This window comes from Herpailurus yagouaroundi, unplaced genomic scaffold (assembly GCF_014898765.1).
Source record: "Herpailurus yagouaroundi ecotype Mexico unplaced genomic scaffold, PumYag 159, whole genome shotgun sequence".
In the NCBI taxonomy this organism is placed as follows: domain Eukaryota; kingdom Metazoa; phylum Chordata; class Mammalia; order Carnivora; family Felidae; genus Herpailurus; species Herpailurus yagouaroundi.
This window is the reverse complement of record NW_024412400.1, coordinates 75,214,843-75,237,855: the sequence shown is the minus strand read 5'-3', so window position 1 is coordinate 75,237,855 and position 23,013 is coordinate 75,214,843. Positions and strand designations below refer to the sequence as shown.

The 23,013-nt window shown below is 39.0% G+C and overlaps 1 protein-coding gene across 2 annotated transcripts in view; it reads left to right on the top strand.

Annotated features, from left to right (window-relative positions):
- Positions 1-20,465, top strand: part of MCCC1 (methylcrotonyl-CoA carboxylase subunit 1) — a 44,348-nt gene extending 23,883 nt beyond the window's left edge. Inside the window, exons 8-15 of one of the 2 annotated variants that reach the window (XM_040480872.1) lie at positions 418-527; positions 4,204-4,420; positions 6,183-6,269; positions 12,187-12,236; positions 15,414-15,551; positions 16,873-16,980; positions 19,294-19,365; positions 20,141-20,465. In XM_040480872.1, coding sequence (XP_040336806.1) covers positions 418-527; positions 4,204-4,420; positions 6,183-6,269; positions 12,187-12,236; positions 15,414-15,551; positions 16,873-16,980; positions 19,294-19,365; positions 20,141-20,269 — 911 coding nt within the window. In that variant the 3' untranslated portion in view covers positions 20,270-20,465. Of the gene's footprint in view, positions 1-417; positions 528-4,203; positions 4,421-6,182; positions 6,270-12,186; positions 12,237-15,413; positions 15,552-16,269; positions 16,527-16,872; positions 16,981-19,293; positions 19,366-20,140 lie in introns of those variants that run through there. The other variant, XM_040480873.1, reaches the window with a different exon arrangement.
- The last annotated feature ends 2,548 nt before the right edge of the window (positions 20,466-23,013 follow it).

Genomic DNA, 23,013 nt, shown 5'->3' with positions numbered 1-23,013 from the left:
TTAAAGCCCTGTGAGCCTCATTTCCTCGTGAATGAAACCGTGGTAACGACTACCATGCAAGAGCTCCTGAGGATTAGGTATGAAGTGAACGTTAAAGCCGCAGCAGAGGGGCGCCTGGGTGGCGCAGTCGGTTAAGCGTCCGACTTCAGCCAGGTCACGATCTCGCGGTCCGTGAGTTCGAGCCCCGCATCAGGCTCTGGGCTGATGGCTCAGAGCCTGGAGCCTGTTTCCGATTCTGTGTCTCCCTCTCTCTCTGACCCTCCCCTGTTCATGCTGTCTCTCCCTGTCTCAAAAATAAAATAAACATTAAAAAAAAAAAATTAAAAAAAAAAAAAAGCCGCAGCAGAATGTCTTGCATGTCATATTTTATCATGTTAAGTTTGGACTTAGAGTGGCTACTGTGGTTTTCAATTTCAGGAGATGAAGTTTCAGTGCATTATGACCCCATGATTGCGAAATTGGTTGTGTGGGCAGCAGATCGCCAGGCAGCCTTAATGAAACTGAGGTACAGCCTTCGTCAGTACAACGTGAGTGACCTGGGGCCATGTTAGGGACCTTATGATCTGTGTATCTCCACCGCCAAGTATGTCTGTCACGATTGGTCAGCCTTTGTCCCTGTCAGCTTCTTTCCACCAATGCGTCAGGAACAAAATGATTTCACATTCCCATGGGTCAAAATAGAGTTTAAGGACTTCTTGATTCAGCTAGAAAAGAAAAATTGCAGGACTGAAACTATTAATGTCAGTGTTATACTTCACTGAAATCTGATATGAAATTCATATTCATCCTGTAGATAAGACTAAGTACACAAGTGTGGCCTACAGTCTGGTATTTTCTCCAAAGGAAAATAGTTATGTTCAGTTTTACCCATTTGACAGAATTTGTTGCTTTTCTGTAGCACATGAATTTCCTTGGTGCAGTAAGCCCCAGACCACACTGATGTAGCTTCATAAAAGGATTTCATATTAACCTGTGATATCCAGATTGTTATATGTCATTAATTTGATCTAACCTCTGATCTCTGTGTCTCCAACCACACTGGTCTCCTTGCCATTCCCTAGACATACCCAGCATGGAGCCATGTGTTCCTGTTCTCTCTTCCAGAATGTTCTTTCCCTACATGATCACAAAATTCCCTTCTCAGCATCCTCAGCTCCTGTTCACCTCAGAGGTCTTCCCAGGCTGCCCAATTTTTTTTAATTGAAGTATAGTTGATACACAATGTTATACTAGTTTTAAGTGTATAGCATAGTGATTCAGTTCTGTACCTTACACAGTGCTCACCATGTTAAGTGTAGTTACCATCTGTCCCCAAAGGTATTCCAATATTATTGACTGTATTGCTTATACTGTACTTTTCATCCCTGTGCCTTACTTATTTTATAGTGAGAAGTCTGTACCTCCTAATCCCATTCACCTATTTACCTTCTCCCTTCACAACCATCCCCTCTGGCAACTACCAGGTCCCTGTTTATGAGTTCGTTTCTGTTGTTAGTTTGTTTTGTGGTTTAGATTCCACAATATAAATGAAATCATATGGTATTTGTCTTTGTCTCACTTGTTTCACTTAGTATAATACCCTCTGAGTCCATCCATGTTGTTACAAATGGCAAGATTTCATTCTTTTTTTTTTTTTTTTTTTTTAAGTTTATTTATTTTGAGTGAGACAGAGAGAGCACAAGCAGGGGAGGGGCAGAGAGAGAGGGAGAAAGAGAATCCCAAGCAGGCTCTGCACTGTTAGTGCAGATTCTGACTTGGGGCTTGAGCCCATGAGGCTGCAAGATCATGATCTGAGCCAAAACCAGGAGTCAATGCTTAACCAACTTAGCCACCCAGGTGCCCCAAAGATTTCATTCTTTATTTTGGCTGGGTAGTATTCCATCATGTGTATACACCACATCTTTATCCTTCATCTGTTGATGGACACTGAGGTTACTTCCATATCTTGACTATTGTAAATAATGCTGCAATAAACATAAGGTTGCATATATCTTTTCTAATTCGTGTTTTCATTTTATATGGGCAAATACCCACTAGTGGAGTCACTGGATCATATATTTCTGTTTTTAATATGGGGGGAACTTCCATACTGTTTTGCAGTGGCTGTACCCAGCATGTCCTTCCTACCAACAGCACACAAGCGTTCCCTTTTCTCCACGTCCTCACCAACATTTGTTATATACCGTCTTTTTTTTTTTTTAATTTTTTTTTTCAACATTTATTTATTTTTGGGACAGAGAGAGAGACAGAGCATGAATGGGGGAGGGGCAGAGAGAGAGGGAGACACAGAATCGGAAACAGGCTCCAGGCTCTGAGCCATCAGCCCAGAGCCTGACGCGGGGCTCGAACTCACGGACCGCAAGATCGTGACCTGGCTGAAGTCGGACGCTTAACCGACTGCGCCACCCAGGCGCCCCTATACCGTCTTTTTGATACTAGCCTTTCTGACTTGTGTAAAATGGTATCTCATTGTGGTTTTGATTTGCATTTCCCAGATGATGAATGATGTTGAGCATCTTTCCATGTGTCAGCCATTTGTATGTCTTTGGAAAAAATAAATGTCTTTTCAGGTCCTCTGCCCACTTTTTAATTGGATTATTAGCTTTTTTGGTGTTGAGTTATAGGAGTTCTTTATATATTTTGGATACTAATCCCTTATCATGCATATCATTTGCAACTATCTTCTCCCATTCAGTAGGTTACCTTTTCATTGTGTTGATGGTTTCTTTCACTGTGCAAAGGCTTTTTAGTTTGGTATAGTCACAGTAGTTTAATTTTGCTTTTGCTTCCCTTTCCTCAGTAATCATATCCATAAATATGTTGCTAAGGCTGACATCCAAGAGATTACTGCCTATGTTTTCTTTTAGGAGTTTTGTTTTGGGTCTTACAGTTAGGTCTTTAATACATTTTGAGTTTATTTTTGTGTGTGGTGTGAGAAAGTGGTCCGGTTTCATTCTTTTACATGTAGCTATCCTGTTTTCCCAATATCAATTATTGAAAAGATGGTTTTTTGCCTCCTTTGCCATAGATTAGTTAACCATATAAGTGTGGGTTTATTTCCACTTGTTCCACTGATCTTCATTTCTGTTTTTGTTTCAGTCTACCATACTGTTTTTATTACTACAGCTTTGTGGTGTAGCTTGAAACCAGGTGATCTTATTTAAAATAGGACCCTTTGCTGTTCTCATTCCCCTTAACCAGCCTTATTTTTCTTCATATGACTTGATGTCATATTAGATATTTGTTTATAGATATTGTTATCTCTGTGAGGTTTTGTTCTTCGTCATGACCCCAGTACCTGGAGCAAGGCCTGGCACCTAAAAGGTGCTCAGTAAATGGCTATTAAATGAATATATGAATGGACCCAAGGCTCAGATAGCTGGTTTTACCCTTGACCCCATTTATTGGGTGGATCTAGGTTCAATGTATACCTTTTTATTTTTATATCAATGTGTAAAATTTGGATTTTAGTGTTGGAAGGAAGCTCCTTTGAGCTCATTTAATCCTGTCCCCTCCTCAGTATAGAAATCCTATGCTCTGTTTTCCTATTTTGTGGGAGTGTTCCGAGCAGCAAGTCTTTAGTATCTTGCAAATAAATCTTATATAAGTTTCTTAACATTTATCACTTACATAGCCTGAGGCAATTAAATGTCTCCACACTATCTAACCTACCATCATCTCCTATGTCCTCTTTATCATAAAGAATAAAATGTAGTTTACTATTTTTAAAATGTGTTGTGGGGCACCTGGGTGGCTCAGTTGGTTAAGCGTCTGACTTTGGCTCAGGTCATGATCTCACTGTGAGTTTAAGCCCCATGTCGGGCCCTGTGCTGACAGCTCAGAGCCTGGAGTCTGCTTTAGAATCCGTGTCTCCTTCTTTCTCTGCCCCTCTCCTTCTTTCTCTCTCTTTCTCTCTCTCAAAAATAAACATACATTAAAAAAATTTTTTTAAATGTATTGTAAAATGTAATTTTAAGTGTTAAGTCCAGATACATAGTGTTGGTGAAGTGAGTTTTTTGTTTTGTTTTGTTTTCCTTACGAGTTGTCCTGTCGCCATGTGGTACCTTAGTAGGTTTTTCAATTTTCTTAAGAGTTGCCCCTGATGAAATATCTTTAGTACAAAGAAAAGATTTCTATGGCAAATTTCTATGGAAAATGTTTTTTTCCCACGCACTGGGGATATGGGCTTTATTCTCTTCCTAGATTGTCGGACTGCACACCAACATTGACTTCCTTCTTAGCCTGTCTGGCCACCCAGAGTTTGAGGCTGGGAACGTACACACCGATTTCATCCCTCAACACCGCAAAGAACTGTGGCCCAGTCGGAAGGCCACAGCCAAAGAGCTTTTATGTCAGGCAGCTCTGGGTCTCATCCTCAAGGAGAAAGCTATGTCTGATGTTTTCAAAATTCAGTCACAAGGTATGGAATGTTTTTCTCTTTCCTCTGCTTGTCAGGATTTTATAAATAATCATCGGAGGTGCTTTTCTTTCTTTATGACACTTTTGTGTCCCTTTTCTTCTCTCAGTGGTTGACACTGTCCTCTGCTAAGTGGTTTTTTAGTATGTAGTAGATTCACGTATCATGGATGCATCCATAAACACTTTTTTAATCCATTAAATGTAACTTAACTAATTGCCTAATAGTGTTGAGCTGGGGCTCTTTTTTCAACCAAACGCTGGTCCTTCCTGTACCCTGTGCTGACCCCTTCCAAAGCTTTCTTAATTCGCTGCTTCTCAAGGGCCTACTTATTGTATCCTTGTACCTACCGCAACTTCCTTGGTCCTGGGGACTGAAGACAGAGCACTGGGGACTCTCATTACCTGTTAATTTATTGTTGAGTTATTTCCTCCTCTCCTTTTCCATTCTGTGATCAAATTTATGTCTAACTAGAGACCTAGGCATTTCCTCCAATCAGAGGATCTAAACATGGGAAGGAAAATGGCAGAGATTTATCCTGGTTGCCACGCGCACACATCTCTGCTTCAGCTTCCCCACTGAGTTGTTGCCCAACCTCTCCCTAACACCTCAGGAAGCTAGAAATTCATAATGAAAACTCATTAGCTTATTATTACAGATTCAGTCAGTTCTCCATTAAAATGTTCTTCCCTCTAAATTGAGCAAAATCTGGGGACACAGGGTGGCTCAGTCAGTTAAGTGTCTGACTCTTGGTTTTGGCTCAGGTCATGATCTCACAGTTCATGGGTTCAAGCCCCGCACTGGGCCCTGCACTGACAGCGTGGAGCCTGCCTGGGATTCTCTCTCTCCCTCTCTCTCTGCCCTTCCTCTACTCTCTCTGTCTTTCAAAATAAATAAACTTAAAAAATGAAATAGATTGCTAATCTGAGAGAATGCAAAACATGAAATAAGATAAGATAAGCAAAATCTGAACTCTCCCAAACTTGCTCCAAAATATATACTTTAGGCTAACTCTGAGCTTTGGAGCAAACAGGAAAAAAGAAAAATTAATCCATTTATCTCTTCATTATTTTTAGGATTATTATATTATTATAGGATTTTTTTATTAGGATCTTTAATTTCTAGATTCATTCAAGAAAGTTATATTGAGAGCTTAAAATATATAGCTACATCTTTAGGAGATGTGTGCTCTATTCTGATTTTGTCCTTTTACAATTCTAAATGAAATGCCTCCAAATATGCCCATACAGTGTTCCTAAGCCTGAATATAGCATTGTTACAATCAAGCATCCTCTTACTCTCTCCTTCCTTTTTATAATGTATACTGGCACACACATGAACTTCAGAATAAATTGCTTCAGTTCAGCTATGCCGTAGCTCCTGGATATTGTCCAACAGACACGCCTGTGGGCAGGACGAGTGACGCACAAAGAGGCTAAGTGAAAAGAAAAGTAGTGAGTGGTGGAGATTTTGGTGACCTGGAACGCATTTGCCCAAGAAGGGGAGACCACTGTGCGGCTTGTGCCCCCAGAGGAAGAGAGCTTGGGCTGCAAATACTCTGATTTTAGCCAAGCTGGAATTTTTCATATAACCTTTTCTGAGATGTAAATTAAAGTATCTAATTTAAATTTAGAGCAATGAGAAGAACAAAGAAGACACATTTGAGCTGCCAGTGTAAGACAGGTGTTTTATGTTTTCTTTTGAAAGGTATGAAGTCAGGCTTGGTGTTTGTAAATTTGTTGTTGAACTTTAATTTTTTTTCTAGATCGGTACTCCCCTTTTGCATCCAGCAGTGGAAGAAGACTGAATACCTGTTACACCAGAAACATAACTCTCAGGGATGGTAAAAAGAGTAAGTAATGTTTTATTAAAAGAGAAATGTGCTTTATAGAAATATATCACTTATCTGGAAAAAAAGGATTCAGCCCAGACATGATCGGTCAATTACATTTTTTAAGCTCCCTAGCCTAACCATTGGAAGGAGTACGAGAATTGATTGGCTCAGGTGGTACATTAGTGCTATTTTTCTTCTTTATACTTTTTCTGTATTTTGTAAATATTTGAAAAATATGTCATAAAATATACACAGCAAAATGACTGAAATGAAATATGCCACGATGTTAGTGAGGTTACCATTGGGTAGCAGGATTTAAGGGGATTTCCCTCCCTCCATCCCCACCCCCATCATCCTTCTTTGTTCTCTTTGCTTTGCACTTTTTCTTCAGCAAGAATGTACTACTTTTAAATAAGAAAAACAATATCCAAAACTACTCCAGTAGGGAGGATTACCCACCACTCAGGCATTGTTTCAGGTGGAAGAGGGTTACTAAGAAGCTATGATTTATTAAGTACCTGATCACATGTAAATTTTTATCTTCACTATAATTTAATTAAGGGGGAATCCCTATCATACCCATGTATGGCTGATGAAACAGGCAGAGAAGGTGAAGGAACTTACTCAAGGCTAGTGAGATTGACGTCCAGCCTTTCTGACCTTGACTCCTGTGCTATTTTTACTTTTCCAGTGGAAAATTGATTTTTGACTGCAAACTAATTTGAGTAGGTTGAGGGTGGGACTGATTTATTGTAATTGAAGCCAGGAGAGGCTAACATCTAAAATTTTAAATTTTTTATAAATTTGTGGCTGGAACAACGTACCAGAGGGATCAGAGTCCCATGATAGCAGCATCCCTTCTGCTGCTGAACAGTTTGCATAGGAAACAGGATGGGTGCAGAGTCAGAGCCGAGAGAGCTAGTTAACCTTGAATGTGAGGTGTCATTAAACTGTGAATGCTCCATTATAAAAATGTACCCAGCAGGTAGAACAGAATCTTCTTGCCGCTCATGGGAACCCCCTCCCCCTACCCCCAGACAAAGTAGAATCTTCTTTATCTCAACTCTGTGTAGACAAGCACTCAGTTTTTAGCAAATCCCCTTTTCATCTAAATTGATTGGATTAAAGCTCGAGATATTTTTTCATCATGAACCTAGATGGGCATTACTTTCCATGCACTGAGTACATGGAAAGAAAGTTTGCAAACATTCACTAGTATCTACTAATACCCATTTTATACTAGTGTGTTTATTCATTTCATCCTAAAAACCAAACCCTACAAAATCTGGGATTATCTTACTCTAGACTCCTATATACTGAATGTAAGTATCAGCAGCAGTAAAGTTTCATTGACCTCTTCAACCTAAATTAAACAGAAAATCATACTGGTGATTAAAATTTAGATGAGCCAACTGTGTTATTTGGTATGGATCTTCACTGAAGCACTTAGCAGTGTTTTGAACTATGCTGCATTTCTTGGAAATTTTTAAATTTTTTAATTAAAAAATAAATACATTATTGAAAACCAACATGATCGCTGTTCACTACATCCTTTTGGTAGTTATTTTTCAACAATAACCCAGGCCTGAATGTAATAATTTTCAGAAATGTTCTGGTGGGTCTCTAATAAATGCTAATTAACAGTAACCATGATTGAATAAGCGAGTACACCAAACAGGAAGTCTTAAGAAGCCAGAAGCATTTATGAATCTAAAGTAGAACTAATTCTTAATGATCTCAGTGAGAATTATCAAGTATTTTAAATATTTAAGGCTTGAAAAATATTCTTACTTGGTTCCTAGTGGCCATGCTTCACAGAATCCTGCCCTACCCTCAGTAGTAACAATAATAGCTAAGATTTATTGAGCTTTTGGTATATGCCAGCTATTAAGTTCTTTCCATGGATTATTTAATTTCCATTTTCAGAACAAGCCAATGAAATTGGTGTTGTTATTAGTGTCAACTTTATAAATGGGGAACCAAAGTTTAGAGAGATTAATAATTTTCTTAAAATCATAACAAAAGTAATTGGTGGAACAGAATTCAAACCCATACTCCAGGGTGTATGCACTTATCTAACACTGCACCATGCTAAACTTCCATACCTTATGAAATACATTAAGAGGATGGGATACCTGATTGGTTCAGTGAGTAGAGCATATGACTTGATCTTGGGGTCATGAGTTCAAGCCTCATGTTGGGCATAGAGCTGACTTGAAATTAATTAATTTAAAAAATAGGTAAGAGGATGTTTAAGGTTCTCTTGTGGAGGTCTAGAGATAACTAAGGGAGGGAGGAATAAGTTCAGTTGCCCTATAATATATGAAAGAATTTATTCTCTTTGATGAATTGTAAATGGGATTGTTTTCTTTATTTACCTTTGTGCTATTTTATTATTAGTGAATAGAAATGCAGTAGGGGGTGCCTGGGTGGCTCAGTCGGTTAAGCCACCGACTGATTTTGGCTCAAGTCATGATCTCACAGTTCATGAGTTTGAGCCCCTCATTGAGCTCCGTGCTGACAGCAGGGAGCCTGATTGGGATTCTCTCTCTGCCCCTCCCCTGCTTATGTGCTCACTCTCTCTCTCATTCTCTCTCTCTCAAAGTAAATAAATAAAACTTAAAAAAAATTCAGACTTTTGTGTGTTGATTTTGTATCTTGCAACTTCTGAATTTACTTATTATATCTAATAGTTTTTTGGGAGAGTTTTTAGGATTTTCAATATATGGTATCATATTTGCAAGTAATGACAGTTTTACTTCTTCCTTATCAGTTGAATACCTTTTATTTATTTTTTTGTCTGATTGCTGTGGCTAGGACTTCCAGTACTGTATTGAATAAAAGTGGTGAGAGTGGACATCCTTGTCTTATTCCTGACCTTAGGGGGAAAACTTTCAGCTTTTTATCATTGAGTATGATATTAGCTGTGGGGTTATCGATAGATGAATAGATAAAGAAGATGTGGTATATATACACAATGAAATATTACTCAGCCATAAGAATGAAAATCTTGTGATTTGTGATAACATAGATGGACCTAAATGGTATTATACTAAGTGAAATAAGCCAGAGAAAGACAAATACCATGTGATTTCACTTATATGTGGAATCTAAAAAACAAAGCAAGTGAATAAACAAAAAACAAAGAGAGAAACAGACTCATAAATATAGAGAACAAACTAGTGGTTGCCAAAAGAGGTGGGGGCGAATGAAATGGTGGGGGGGATTAAGAGGTACAAACTTCCAGTTATAAAACAAGTAAGTCATAGGAATGAAAAGTACATGATAGGGAATATAGTGAATAATACTGTGATACACTTATCATGGTAAGCATTTCATAATGGATATCATTGCTGAATCACTATGTTGTATATGCAAAACTAATTTAATATTATGTCAATTATAATTCAGATTTTTTAAAATGTTCTTAAAAAGACTTTTCCTGGCAATGCGTTTACTGTGATTCTGTTGGCATTCATGTCAGCTAAATACTTTTCATATTTCATAAATCAAAAAAAAACCTAATCTGTTGTAAGTGGATGTATTTTCTCTTAAGAAGGATTGAAAGATATTGACAAGACATAGGGTGGAGAAGTTTCATTTACTTATATGTTCATTACAAAGTTTCTGAAAAAATAGATGTTCTGAGTAATGTGAAGAAGAGAAAAAAAAGATGTGTTTGTCCCTACTTTTCTTCCTTAAGGAATTTACCATCTGGCAAAGGAGAAGTGAGTATGTTGGGAAGATAGATGGTGCAGTGGTTCATAATGCAGACCCTTGAGTTAGACTGTTATGGGTTTGAATTCTGGCTCCTCTGTTGTCTGTGACCCTTGGGCAAGTGACACACTGTCTCTAAGCATCAAGTGTCCTCACCCATAAATGGGAATGGTAGTGGTAATTACTTCCTTGGGTTGTTGTGGATATTAAATGAGACAACACATCAAAAGCTCATTGTACGTCACATAGCAAGTGGTCAATAAACATTAGTTGCCGTCATTATCATCATCATCATTAAACTTGCTACTATTGAAAGACAAAGTGGATATGTATGTCACATGTTAATTAAAAAAAGGTTGGAAAAATAAATTTTTTTAAAGTTGGTTGCAGAACAGTATGTATAAGAATATGTTATTTTTATAAAAGAAAAATACTAGTTTGTGCATTTTAAAAAACTTGAAGGGGCTCACATGTTAAAGAGTTCAATAGTAGTTATATCTGGGCAATAGAGAGGACTTTCACATTTTGCTTGATGTACTTCAGTATTTGACTTTTGTGAGGTTTTATTTTTGCAATTTTTAAAAAAACGGATAAAGAGAAAAATTATTCCATCATAAAACTGGATGAGGAAAGAATCATAATGGTGTTCTATATGCAGAAGTCTGTCTAAATGTTCAGAGAAGAGCAACTTCATTCCACATAGACTTTTCCCAAAGACCACAAATGAGCATGATGTCAACAAGGGGCAAGGTTTCAGTTGGGGTGGCTGGGACTGGTGACACAGTGAAGGGGGAGTGGAGCAAAGAGGCACAGTGGGGCGAAGGCTAGAGGCACATATGGAGATTATTAATTGGCCCATGTTCCCATTTCGTTGTAATATAGGGCTGTGTAGAAGAAGGGTGGGAAATACGACTGAGTTCAGGGCCTTCAGTACCAGGCCAAGTATTTTGAATATAGAGGAGACATGCTAGGCAGCATCAGCTGGAAGGGCTGAGACAGGAAGCAAAAAGTTCCAAGAAGACCTCAGAGTCAGCCAGGCCTTTGGCCATCAGCCTGAATCAGGGTTGAGTGATGGGAACGAAAGGACGAAATGAACAGGACAGGTAGGGAAGGACGTGGCAGCTTTGTAGTGGCTATTGCATGTGGAAAGCAAAGGAGAAGGTAAGGATGACAGGTTTTAAATCTGGATGACCAGGAGAATACTAGTGCCAGTCATGGAGCTCCCAGGGCGGGAGGGAATGCAGGCAGAGTGGGGACACGATTTGATTTATTGGACCTACCATGTTCACTTTAAGGTGCCGATAGAGCATCCAGCTGGGAATGACTAATCAGAGTTCTGGAGAAGGAAGGTCAGGGCTGGAAATAGATGTGAGCTGGCAGCATCAAAATGGTGGTTGAAGTATCAGGAGTCGATGAAGTGACTTTGGTCTGCATTCTCTGCACCACAGAGCTTTTGATTTCCATCTCCTAGCAAAGTCCGTAACCAATTCTGTGTCCACAAAATAATATGAAATATATTGTATATTATATTTATGTGGTCGGTTACAGTTTACAAAGCAGTTTCACATTTATTTAATCACTATTACATTCTCATACCCATTTAACAGGTCAGAATGGGGCAGAAAATCAGGACTCACATTTTAAAGGACAGTCAAGATCACAGAGGTGATCACACCACAGATGGCAAATTTGGGTCTTAAATGAGAATTTCTGTCTCCCAATTCATTGCAGTTCCTATTTTAACACTTTAACTTTCCTTGTTTAGAGAAAAATATCTAAAATATCCTACAACATTAAAAGAGCTAAAACTCCGTCTTTAAAAAATTTTTAATCTAGTATAGTTAACATACAGTGTTTTATTAGTTTCAGGTGTACAATATAGTGATCCAGCAATTCCATATATTACCCAGTGCTCATCAAGATAAGTACACTCTTAATCTCCTTCATCTATTTCACCCATCCCCCCATCCACCTCCCCTCTGGTAACCATCAGTTCTCTATAGTTAAGAGTCTGCTAAAAGTCCATTTTTTAAGAAACAAAAGTTTGAAATTCACTTTTATTGGAACTTACCTATAGATTTTTAAAAATCTTGTCAGGGAGTTAAAAGATGTTGGTATCCCTAAAGGCTGGTTATCTTTAGGTTGAAAGAGATTTTTAGAATCCCCATCTATGATTGTCTTCTAATTTTTCTTCAATTTTCCCCCCTTTTTCATAAAGATGTAGCCGTAGCTGTCACATATAACCTCGATGGGTCATATAGCATGCAGGTAAGCCTTACTGGTTTTCTTTGTACAGTTTAGAGCTAATTCTGATCTCTCTCATACAGAGGAGGGTCTTTTTTCACACTCTGGTTTCTCCCAAGCCATTGGACTATAGTTAGGAGAATGTCATGTGTTTTTTATTTCAGACCAATTTGGGGAAATTACCTCCTCTACACTTTCTGATTGTTTCCTCAGTTTGGCTGTGGTTCCCCTAAGTATGAAAACCTGTTTTAAAAAACTAGCATTGAATTAGACAGCTAACGAATTCCTGAAGTATGTGCATGTATTCACATCTAAAGCAGCCATTCACAAACTTTTTGGTCTCAAAATCCATGGATACCCTTACAAATTACTGAGACTCCTCAAAGAGCTTTTGTTTGTGTTAATTACATGTATTAATACTTACCATTTAGAAAATTTAACTGAGCATATTTTTCTTACTGTTATTTTTAATATATATTTTACAAAAGTATACATAATGTAAAATATACCATTTTAAACGTTTTTGAGTGTAAATACCATCACATTGTTGTACAACCACCACCACCTTCCATCTCTTTTTTCTTCTTGCAAAACTGAAACTCTGTACCCATTTAAACAGTAACACTCCATGTGCCCCCGTCCCCCCCACCCCCCCCCCCCCCCCTCAGCCCCTGGCAAACACCAGTGGGCTCTCTGTGTCTATGAATTCGGCTACTTTAAGTACTTCATATAAATGAAATCACTCAACATTTGTCCTTTTGTGATTGGATATTTCACTTAGCATAATGTCTTTAAGGTTCTTCTATGCCATAGTTTATGTCCAAGTTTCCTTCCTTTTTAAAGTGGAATGATACTTCATTGCCTCTGTATATTGCACTTCGTTTATTCGTTCGTCTCTTGATGGAGACTTGGTTGCTTCCACCTTTTGCCTATTATGAATAATGCTTCTATGTACATGGGGGACAAATATCTCTTTGAGACCCTGTTTTCAATCCTTTGGGACATACACCCACAAACAGAATTGCTGGTTTGTATGTTCATGTTCTATTTTTAATTATATGAGGAACTACCGTACTGTTTTCTGTAGGGGCTGCACCATTTTACATTCCTACCAACAGTATTGGGAAGGTTTCCTTTTCTCCACATCCTCATCAACATTTACTTTCTGGGTTTTTGTTTTGTTTTGTTTTGTTTTTTCTTTTTTTTAACAGCCATCCTAATGGGTGTGAAATGTTATCTCACTGTGGTTTTGATTTGCATTTCCATAATGAATAATGATGTTGAGCATCTTTTCATATGCTAATTGTCCATATCATCTTTGGAGAAATGTCTATTCATGTCTTTTGCCTTTTTACAATCAGGTTGGTTTTTTGTTGTTGTTGAGTTGTAGGATAAACTGAGAAAATTTAAAACCTAAGATTACACAAGCACACGTTCATTAGCTATCAGAGTAACACTATCACATGTCCTGCAGTCTCTAGAAAATCCCACTGTTTATTCATGAGAGAATGAGAATTTTTAAAAAAGGCAAATACCATTAGTATTATTATGAAGTAGTTTGATATTGTGGACCCCAAGAAGGGTCTTGGGGACCCCAAGAGATCCACAGGTCATAATTTGAGAATCTCTAGTCAAAATGTTTATGATAGCCCTCAATGAAAAGAATCCATTACACTGACAAAATGAAATGCTGGAAGGGTTAAAAAAACAATGTGAGAACTCAAACAAATTCCTATATATTAAAGTACAAAATCAGAGACTAGAATAAATCATTTGTAATATGAGCCAAGCGACGTTAAGTCCAACAAAATTGATTGATCGAGGATACTTTGGGTCTGCCAATACTATGAGATGCCATTTTCTTTCTTTCTTTTTAAAGCTTATTTATTTTTGAGAGAGAGAGAAACAGAGTGTGAGTGGGCAAGGGGTAGAGAGAGAAGGAGACACAGAATCCAAAGCAGGCTCCAGACTCTGCACTGTCAACACAGAGCCCGATGCAGGGCTCAAACTCATGAACTGCGAGATCATGACCTGAGCTGAAGTCGGATGCTTAACCGACTGAGCCACCCAGGCGCCCCTGAGACACCAATTTCTTAAACTGAGATTCAGAAAAACTAGGGGGTCAACGTATTTTAGTATATGAGAGTTGTAACTGATACTCGTACCTCTGGTTTGGGGAATGCTTCATATCCCTTGGTAAAGTTAACTCCAGATTGAACTACTACATTTCACAAATTTAGAATGTGCTTGTGTAAATCTTTAAACAAAACAGTTCCCCATCTAACCTTTATGTCCTGAGAATTTCACAAACATTCACATGGCTGTTTTAGTAGGTTACAGAGCACAGTAAAATGTCATATTTAACTTAGGATAGATGAGAAGCAGCATATAAATACTGCACTGTAACCTATTTCACCTTAGCCTACATCGTATATTTGAAAAGAATAGCCACAGGACTTTCACAGTAATCTCATGGGAATTGAAATGAAAAATAGAGAAGATTTAAATGGATTTCCTGTGTGTGAAGGAATTTTTTTTTCTTGGGTGTGTATGTGAGAAAACATTTTTTAAAACAGAAAGGTTTCATGTCCTTTTGTCAGCTTCCTTGAAAGATCAAGTGTGAAGTCTGTTTATTGGCACTCTCTCCTCAAGGGCAAAAATTGTGGCTGTCTCCAGCTAGTTAATCTTCTTAACTCATAACTCAAACCCATAAATTTTATCTACATCTTGGGGAGATAAAAGATACACCATCTAATTAGGTGGTTCTGGCCTTTTCCTTTACTGACATTGGCATAGTGAAACCAAATTTGACCTCAGGTACTCAGAAATGAATACTTAACATGTAATATAGTCAACCGAATTTTGATAATTTTACTTAATTTGATTTGTATTTCTATTTCACATTTTTATTGTTATCCTTAAATGAACATTTATCTGTAGCATTATGGCACTATAGATATGTTCTCTGGGTTTTTTTTTTTTTTTTCTTTTAATTACCTTAACTGCTATTTCTATGTAGAGTACTTTGTTTATGAATCTTAGGGGCAAAGTTCCTACAGGGCTTTTTTAAAAAAATATTTCACCTGTTACCTTTTGAAACTGTTAATAGTAAAGAATTGATTCTGGTTTTATTAATTCTGTAGGGTTATTTATTTTTTAAGAATCTTATTTTTCTGTTTTTTGTTGTTATTGTTTTTTCAGATTCAAGATAAAACTTTCCAAGTCCTTGGTGATCTTTGTAATGAGGGAGACTGCACTTACGTGAAATGTTCTGTTAATGGAGTTGCTAGTAAAACTAAGCTAATTATCCTGGAAAACACTATTTACCTATTTTCCATGGTAATGTCCCTTTTTTCTAATAACACTGTTGAGGTTTGTTTGGGAGAAAATTGCTTGACCGGAGGCATCTCACTAAAAGATTAGAAAGACCTTGCTTCCTTCCGTCACTGCCATGACCTTTCCTCTGTGTTTCCTTCTCCACTCTGTTTCTTTGCCACATTTCTGCCTTCCCTAGTTCTTTTGTCCACACATGTTCTCCCTGATAGACACATACCATTTTCTGCCTTTAATTCTGAAACATGCCCTTACATCCTTATTGTCAGAGAGTATCTCACTGCCCATTGGGCAATCTTCTCTCTGAGATTTGATGCCTGAATACTTTGCCCATCCTCCTGGCACTTGGAATTCTGGGGATTTGGGAGGAGGTAACCCCTGAGAGCGAGTCTATGAACTGGATGTTTCTTGTGGGGATGGGGGCAGTCAGAAGGGGTAGTGTCTTGGCAGTCAAAGGATGGTTGATGATCGAGACAGACTTGGCATATCTTTGGTCAGGAGCTTATTTCCTGACTCATTGCTCTCACGGGCCTGCTGCCTGATGAGCCCATAGTTTCTGCACGGGCAGAAAAGAAAATGCATTATCAAATACACTGTGTCCTCTTCAGAGTCTTCTCACATTTGAAAAACACCTTACAGATCATAGTCCTTTATATTCCAGTAATTAAACTACTGTATACAGAATCAAGGATGATTTCACTTTACTAGGCATTCCTTTCCATAGTTATTGCCGGAACAATACGGTGGTGGAGGCAGTTTGGTGGAGTGGTGATGAGCGGGAGTTCTGGAATGTGAAGCTGCTTTGGTTCAAATCTTGGCTCTACCTCTGAGCAGCTGTGTGACCTATGGCAAGTTAAACTCCCTGACTTCAGTTCCCCCATCTATTAACAGGAATAATAACAGTACCTCCCTACCTCATAAACTTGTTTTGATGACTATATATACACACACACACACACACACACACACACACACACACACGTATAAAACTGTTAAGAACAGTTTCTGGCTTAGTCTAAACACTTGATAGTGGAGATGCTACTCAAAATGGCTATCAGTGGCTATTTTTTAGCAACAGTTATGTACATTAATTCCTTTAATCCTGTTGTGAGGCATGATGCCAATACTCCTTTATAATGGGAAACCAAGACTGAGAGGAGTTTAGTAATTGCTTAAGGTCACAAAGCTAGATTAGAACCCTGGTATTAAAGATTTAACAAATAGCTTGGAAACAGTCATTACCTCAGGGTACAGTGATTTGAAACAGTGATTCAAAACTACAGCGATTTGAACTTGATTTCAGTTCCAGTTTGTTTTCTGTTTACAGACGGGAAGTACTCAGATTGACATTCCAGTCCCCAAATACTTGTCTTCAATGAGCTCAGATGGAACTCAGGAAGGTGCCATAGCTCCTATGACGGGTACCATTGAAAAGGTAATCATGTGAATGTATACAGAATGATGTTCAGTAAGGCCCAGTAAATATCTCCATTGAACTTAGTCATATATATTATTTTTCTCTCTCCAATCTCTCTCATTGGGAAGTATCCTCTTGAAGAAAACAAGAGACTGGGACACCCGGCTGGCTTAGTTGGTAGAGCATGTGACTCTTGATCTTGGGTTTGTAAGTTCAAGCCCTGTGTTGGGTATAGAGATTACTTAAAAATAAAATCTTTAGGGGTACCTGGGTGGCTCAGTCTCTTAAGCCTCTGACTCTTGATTTGGGCTCAGGTCATGATCTCATGGTTCATGGGATCAAGCCTGGCATCAGGGTCTGCACTGATAGCATTCAGCCTGCCCAGGATTCTCTCTCTCTCTCTCTCTCTCTCTCCCTCTTTCTCTCTCTTTATCTCTCTCTCTCTCTCCTCCCCCCCACCTCAAAATAAATAAATAAACATTTTTTAAAAATAAAATAAAATCTCAGGGCTCCTGGGTGGTTCAGTTGGTTAAGCATCTGACTCTTGATTTCACTTCAGGTCATGTCATGAGATCGAGCCCCTGCATCAGGCTCCATGCTGAGTGTGGCCCTCTTCCTCTGCACCTCTCCTGTTTGCTCACTCTATAAAAGCAGGCAGGCAGGCAGGCAGGAAGGAAGGAAAGTCTTAAAACAAGAGACTATGTGATAGATTGATTTTCTATGTTCAGTCTTCAATGAAAATACCCGTTTACCTAATTTATGATACTGTTATTTTTGAAAGTGGAAATTTCCATCAAAGTATAAATAATCTAAATTTGTCTTTTTATGATTAAAATGGAGCATTCACCAAGCACTACCCAAAAGGGCTATTTTTTAATGTCAAATTTAACACAAACAATTTATCATTAAATAACATTTTTTTTCCAATGTACATAACTACATGTGTGTTAAAATAAAATTTGAAAGGCTGGTACTGATGAAGAACAACGAGGTTTGGTGTTGAATGCTGTATATATTCAGAATTAAGATCCATGCTGAAGTAACTTCAAATGGTGGTAGATTAGTAGTGTCTTTTTTATATATACACTTGAATATAGTAGAGTTCCTTTAAATGCATCCAAGTCATAAAAATTCAACTCTATATTGTTGGTACCTAAAAAGAAGAAGGAGGAAATAACTATTTAAGTAGTGAAAGTGATTGCACCCCCTGTTCCCCTCTGCACATGTTTGTCCCAGAGGGAGTATGAGCTCAAAGACTTTGATCTGCCTTTAACTCACTCAATCTCACTTTCCATGTACATTCCAAAATGTAGGCATCTCTGAACATCTATAGGGGAAAAATGCACATTTTCCCTATAGCCGCCCCCTAGACCATTGATTTCATCAAACACTGTTATAGCATCACCCAGCATTGGGTGATTTGGGGGCTTTCAGAGGTGTTTCTCATTTTTCACAATTTTGGCTCTACACATTGACTGTGGAACCTAATTCCACTGTGTGATGTTTCTAAAAACTCCTTGATAACCATGTTAACTAAGAAGACAGTGAGACCATATGGGATATATGAGTTCACTTATACATGAAAAATGGAAAATAAAGGTTTGTTTTTTTTTCCCCCCAAGGTTGCCAATAATTTAATTCTTTCACATGAAGACCGTCTATACATTTACCACACAGGGCACTCAAAACTTGGAGCACTATCCTAGACTACCTATAAAATCTAGAAAACCAGGCATGCCCCACTACCCTGCCCATGACATTTAAGTGCATTGGTTCTTCCCCTGTTGGTGGTATGTCTTGTCTGTACATTTATGAAAACACAAAAGGACCTTGAAATATATAAAGCATATATATCTGATTCAGGGAAAACTAGATGGTTTGGGGTTGGGGAGAAGGAGCTAAGCAGTGCTCCCCACTGACAAGAGGGCCAGCAGTGCAAGATTGATCTGTAGGTCTCTGATTTGCACCTGTACACCTGTCTTTGACAGATAAGACAACCAGACAGACCCATACTTCTACTGTGTACATTTATATACCACCTCTGTGGACCACGAGGGACCTCTGTGTTTAAAAAAATTTTTTTATTGTTTATTTATTTTTGAGAGACAGAGACAGAGCATGAGCAGGGGAGGGGCAGAGAGCGAGGGAGTCACAGAATCCGAAGCAGGCTCCAGACTCCGAGCTGTCAGCACAGAGCCCAATGTGGCACTCAAGCTCACGAACCGCGAGATCATGACCTGAGCCCAAGTCGGACGCTTAACTGACTGAGCCACCCAGGCACCCCGGAACCTCTGTGTTTTTAAATATTAACCTGTCACTCTTAATCTCTAGGTATTTGTGAAAGTCGGAGACAAAGTAAAAGCTGGAGATTCTCTAATGGTTATGATTGCCATGAAAATGGAGGTAATGAAATCATAAGTTCACTTTCCAATTAAACTTAGGGAACTATCAGATCTAATTGTTCTTTTGCCTTATTTTGCAAGCTAATACCCATTTTAAATATTAAGAGCCTTGGATTGATGGAACATTAACTGCAGGAAACAAAACTAAAACCATCCTCCCCTTAAATATATTTTCATTTTAATTTGGTGAAACTGCACCTGTCAGTTGTGATGCTAAAATCAAAGAAATTGTCAATTCCTTAAATTCAGGCAGTTAGCCAGTTGACTGTTAACCGTTGGTATTTTCTAAGGCCAAACTTAGGATGCCAAGCATCAGTATCAAAGTGAAAACCTCAATCAAACTAGATTAACTATTTTAGGTCTTTAGAAATTGTAGGCCAGTAGTTCTCAGCCGGACCACATGTTACCGTCATCTGAGGGGGAGAGCTTTGAAAAACTACTTCCCCAGACTGGTTGAATTGGGATCTCCTGGAGTGGGGCCCAAGGATCGTCAGTTTTTAACAGCTTCCCGGGTGAGACTCTACTGTGAAACTTGTTGAGAATTACCAGCTAGACTAGAGCTTCCCGATTAGCGACCTTGCAGGTGTTACAGGTACGTCAAAGTAGTGACTCCTCACAACTGCAAAGCACACCATAAAAATGTTATTTCCTTCGGGTGCCATGCTTGAGAAACCTCAAAACAATTGGCTTTATTTTTCACTTTCGTCTCTGTTGCCTTACTGTGTGCTCAGTCCTCATTAGTATTACAGCCACGGTCGTGTCTTGTGTCCCTGCAGCTTACCATAAAGGCCCCAAAGGACGGCACAATCAAGAAAGTGTTCTACAAAGAAGGTTCTCAGGCCAACAGACATGCTCCTTTAATCGAGTTTGAGGAAGAGGAATCGGACAAAAGAGAAGCAGAATAAATGCCATCAAAGAAATGTCCAATTAAGCAGTATCTTAAATATAGTATCTGTACACCAAAAAGAGAAAGTGCCTTCCTGCTTTTCTCGGAGTCTAATAAACATCAGTTTTACTAAATGATTGTACAATTAGGCTAATATTTGAGAATCATGTACTTGGGTCACAAACACAATAAATTATTTATTTCATACTAATAAATTGAATTATATTTTTTTATTGAAAGCTAATATAGTTTGTTTCTGCCTCAAATTGTATACACTGTAGTGTCTTTTAGGAAGGCGGGCAGCAACTTGATCAAAAGAGAATGATTGGAAGAGAAAAGGTTGTTTAATTATTTCCCATTTACAATCATGATGAAAATGGACGTGTTTCAGAGACGGATGCAAATCTGAAAATATGATTGAGTTGAAAGTAATTTTTCTGGGGCACCTGACTGGCTCGTTTGGAGGAGTGCGCAACTCTTGATCTCCTGGTTGTGAGTTCAAGCCCCATACTGGGCGTAGAGGTTGCTTACATAAATAAAACCTAAGGGGTGTCTGGGTGGTGCAGTCAGTTAAGCGTCTGACTCTTGATCTCGGCTCGGGTCATAATCTTGTGGTTTGTAGGTTCTGTGCTGATGGCATGGAGCCTGCTTAGGATTCTGTCTCTCCTCTCTACCCCTCCCCCATTTGTGCATGCACTCTCCCTCTCTCTCTCTCAAAATAAATAAACTTTAAAAAACCTAAAAATAAATAAATAGGGGCGCCTGGGTGGCTCAGTCAGTTAAGTCCGACTTCAGCTCAGGTCACGATCTCGCGGTCCGTGAGTTCGAGCCCCGCGTCAGGCTCTGGGCTGATGGCTCAGAGCCTGGAGCCTGCTTGGGATTCTGTGTCTCCCTCTCTCTCTGCCCCTCCCCCGTTCATGCTCTGTCTCTCTCTGTCTCAAAAATAAATATACGTTAAAAAAAAAAAAAGTTAAATAAATAAATAAATAAAACCTAAAAAACAGTTATGTGGGAAAACATCAAACCCAAAACTGATCTATCTCCTGGCTGCCAAGAAAGCAATTCCATTGTCAAGAGAATGGTGAGGAAGTCCCAAATACTAAAATTGGAAATGTGGAGTTCTCAAGTCTGATTACACATCCTAGTTAGAACGTCTATTTTTCCAACAAGGCAGGATGAAACTCAGTATCCTAAGATGTGGGTGGGGGTGAAGACCGATGTCAAGTGACTGGTGCAGAATATAGGTATTTTAGGGGTTGGGGTGAGAGAGCTCTGTGGGCAGGTGTAATCAAGGCAGACCGCACAGAGGAAGGAGAACCCAGAGCAAGAGTGGGGAGGGGGAACTTGTAGACTAGAAATGAAGAAGCAAGGCTTCACTATTGAACATGAGTAAGGTGTGTTCTATATTCAAGAACAGATCTGCCCAACAGGAGTGGGAGGTCCTTGGGAGGCTATATGAGAAAACCTGTGACATTTAGGTTGGGGCCAGACTAACTGGCATGGAGGAGTAGGTTTGGATTTTATCTTGCAAGGGACAGTTATATTGAATTATTTTTTAGCAAGGAAAATTTGGGAGAAAATTTGGCTAGTAGAGCCCCTTTGAGAAACTTCGACATTATTTCACAAGGTTGAACATCTGCATACCCTATGACCTGACTTCTAGAAATGCACAAATGCACTTGTGCACCAAGAATGTTCATGGCCACATTACCCATAACACTGGAAGCAATCCCAGTTGGTTGGCAGGAGAAGGGCTAAGTAACCCTGGTATGCCACACAGTGGAATACTATGTAGCAACAAAATAAACAGGGTAAGAATATCCACAGGGATGAATCTTGGAATCATAAAGTTAAAGATAGGGTATTTAAAGTATTAGGTATTGGGCCAGGGGTTGAGATGGGTGAGGCATATAGAGGTGGATGCCAGCGACCGCTAGTGTTCTTGTAGGGCTTATGGTTGGTTGGTTATATTTATCAAACAATTATGCTTCATATCTAACATGTTACATAGGAACTTTTTATAATTCAAATAGTATTTTTAAAAATTTCATCTGGCAGCAATATGCCAGTGGATGGAGGAAGAGAAGAATAGAGCCTGGAACACCCATTGGGAAGAAGTTCCTGCAGGTATTTTAGCATGGGGTAAAAAAGGAGAAGGCCATCTCAACCAGCGCTTTTTGAAAATGATATTTTTCACAGCAGAGGCTACAAAACTAAAACAAACAAAACTCTAAAAGCGGGAAAAGCAAAGGCGCTCTGGTAGAAATTTGGGGTTGCTATTTGCCCCCTTTCATCTCTTCCAGTGGAATAAGATCAAGCTCTCGGTTTCCTTGTTACCTCGCTGTGTTGGTCAGAGGTAATAATGTTCATGGAAGGAATTTAAAGCCAGTTGTACCCACATACTGGTGGAATTCACCGCCTCCTGCGGTGCTGTGTGGACAGAGTTCCTTTGCACCTGACTGCCTCTGTTCCTCCTAAAGACAGCGTGTACCACCATACACACCAGGGCATCTGGAAACCAAGATGGTAAGAAACGTTTTTTTTGTTTTTTTTTTTTTTGCCCTTGCCCTAATTAATGGGAAACAGGATCCAGCTGTGTAGAACGCACCATAATTCATAGCATGATACACCTGTGCACTAGGTGCCACGGGGGCCAGGTGAGTGGCGTCATAAATTCTACTTTGGGTTGGGAAGCTGAGGGAGAGGCAGTGACATTTGAACGGGGCTTTGGAGTACAGCCACTTGCCAGCAGAGAAAGAAGGT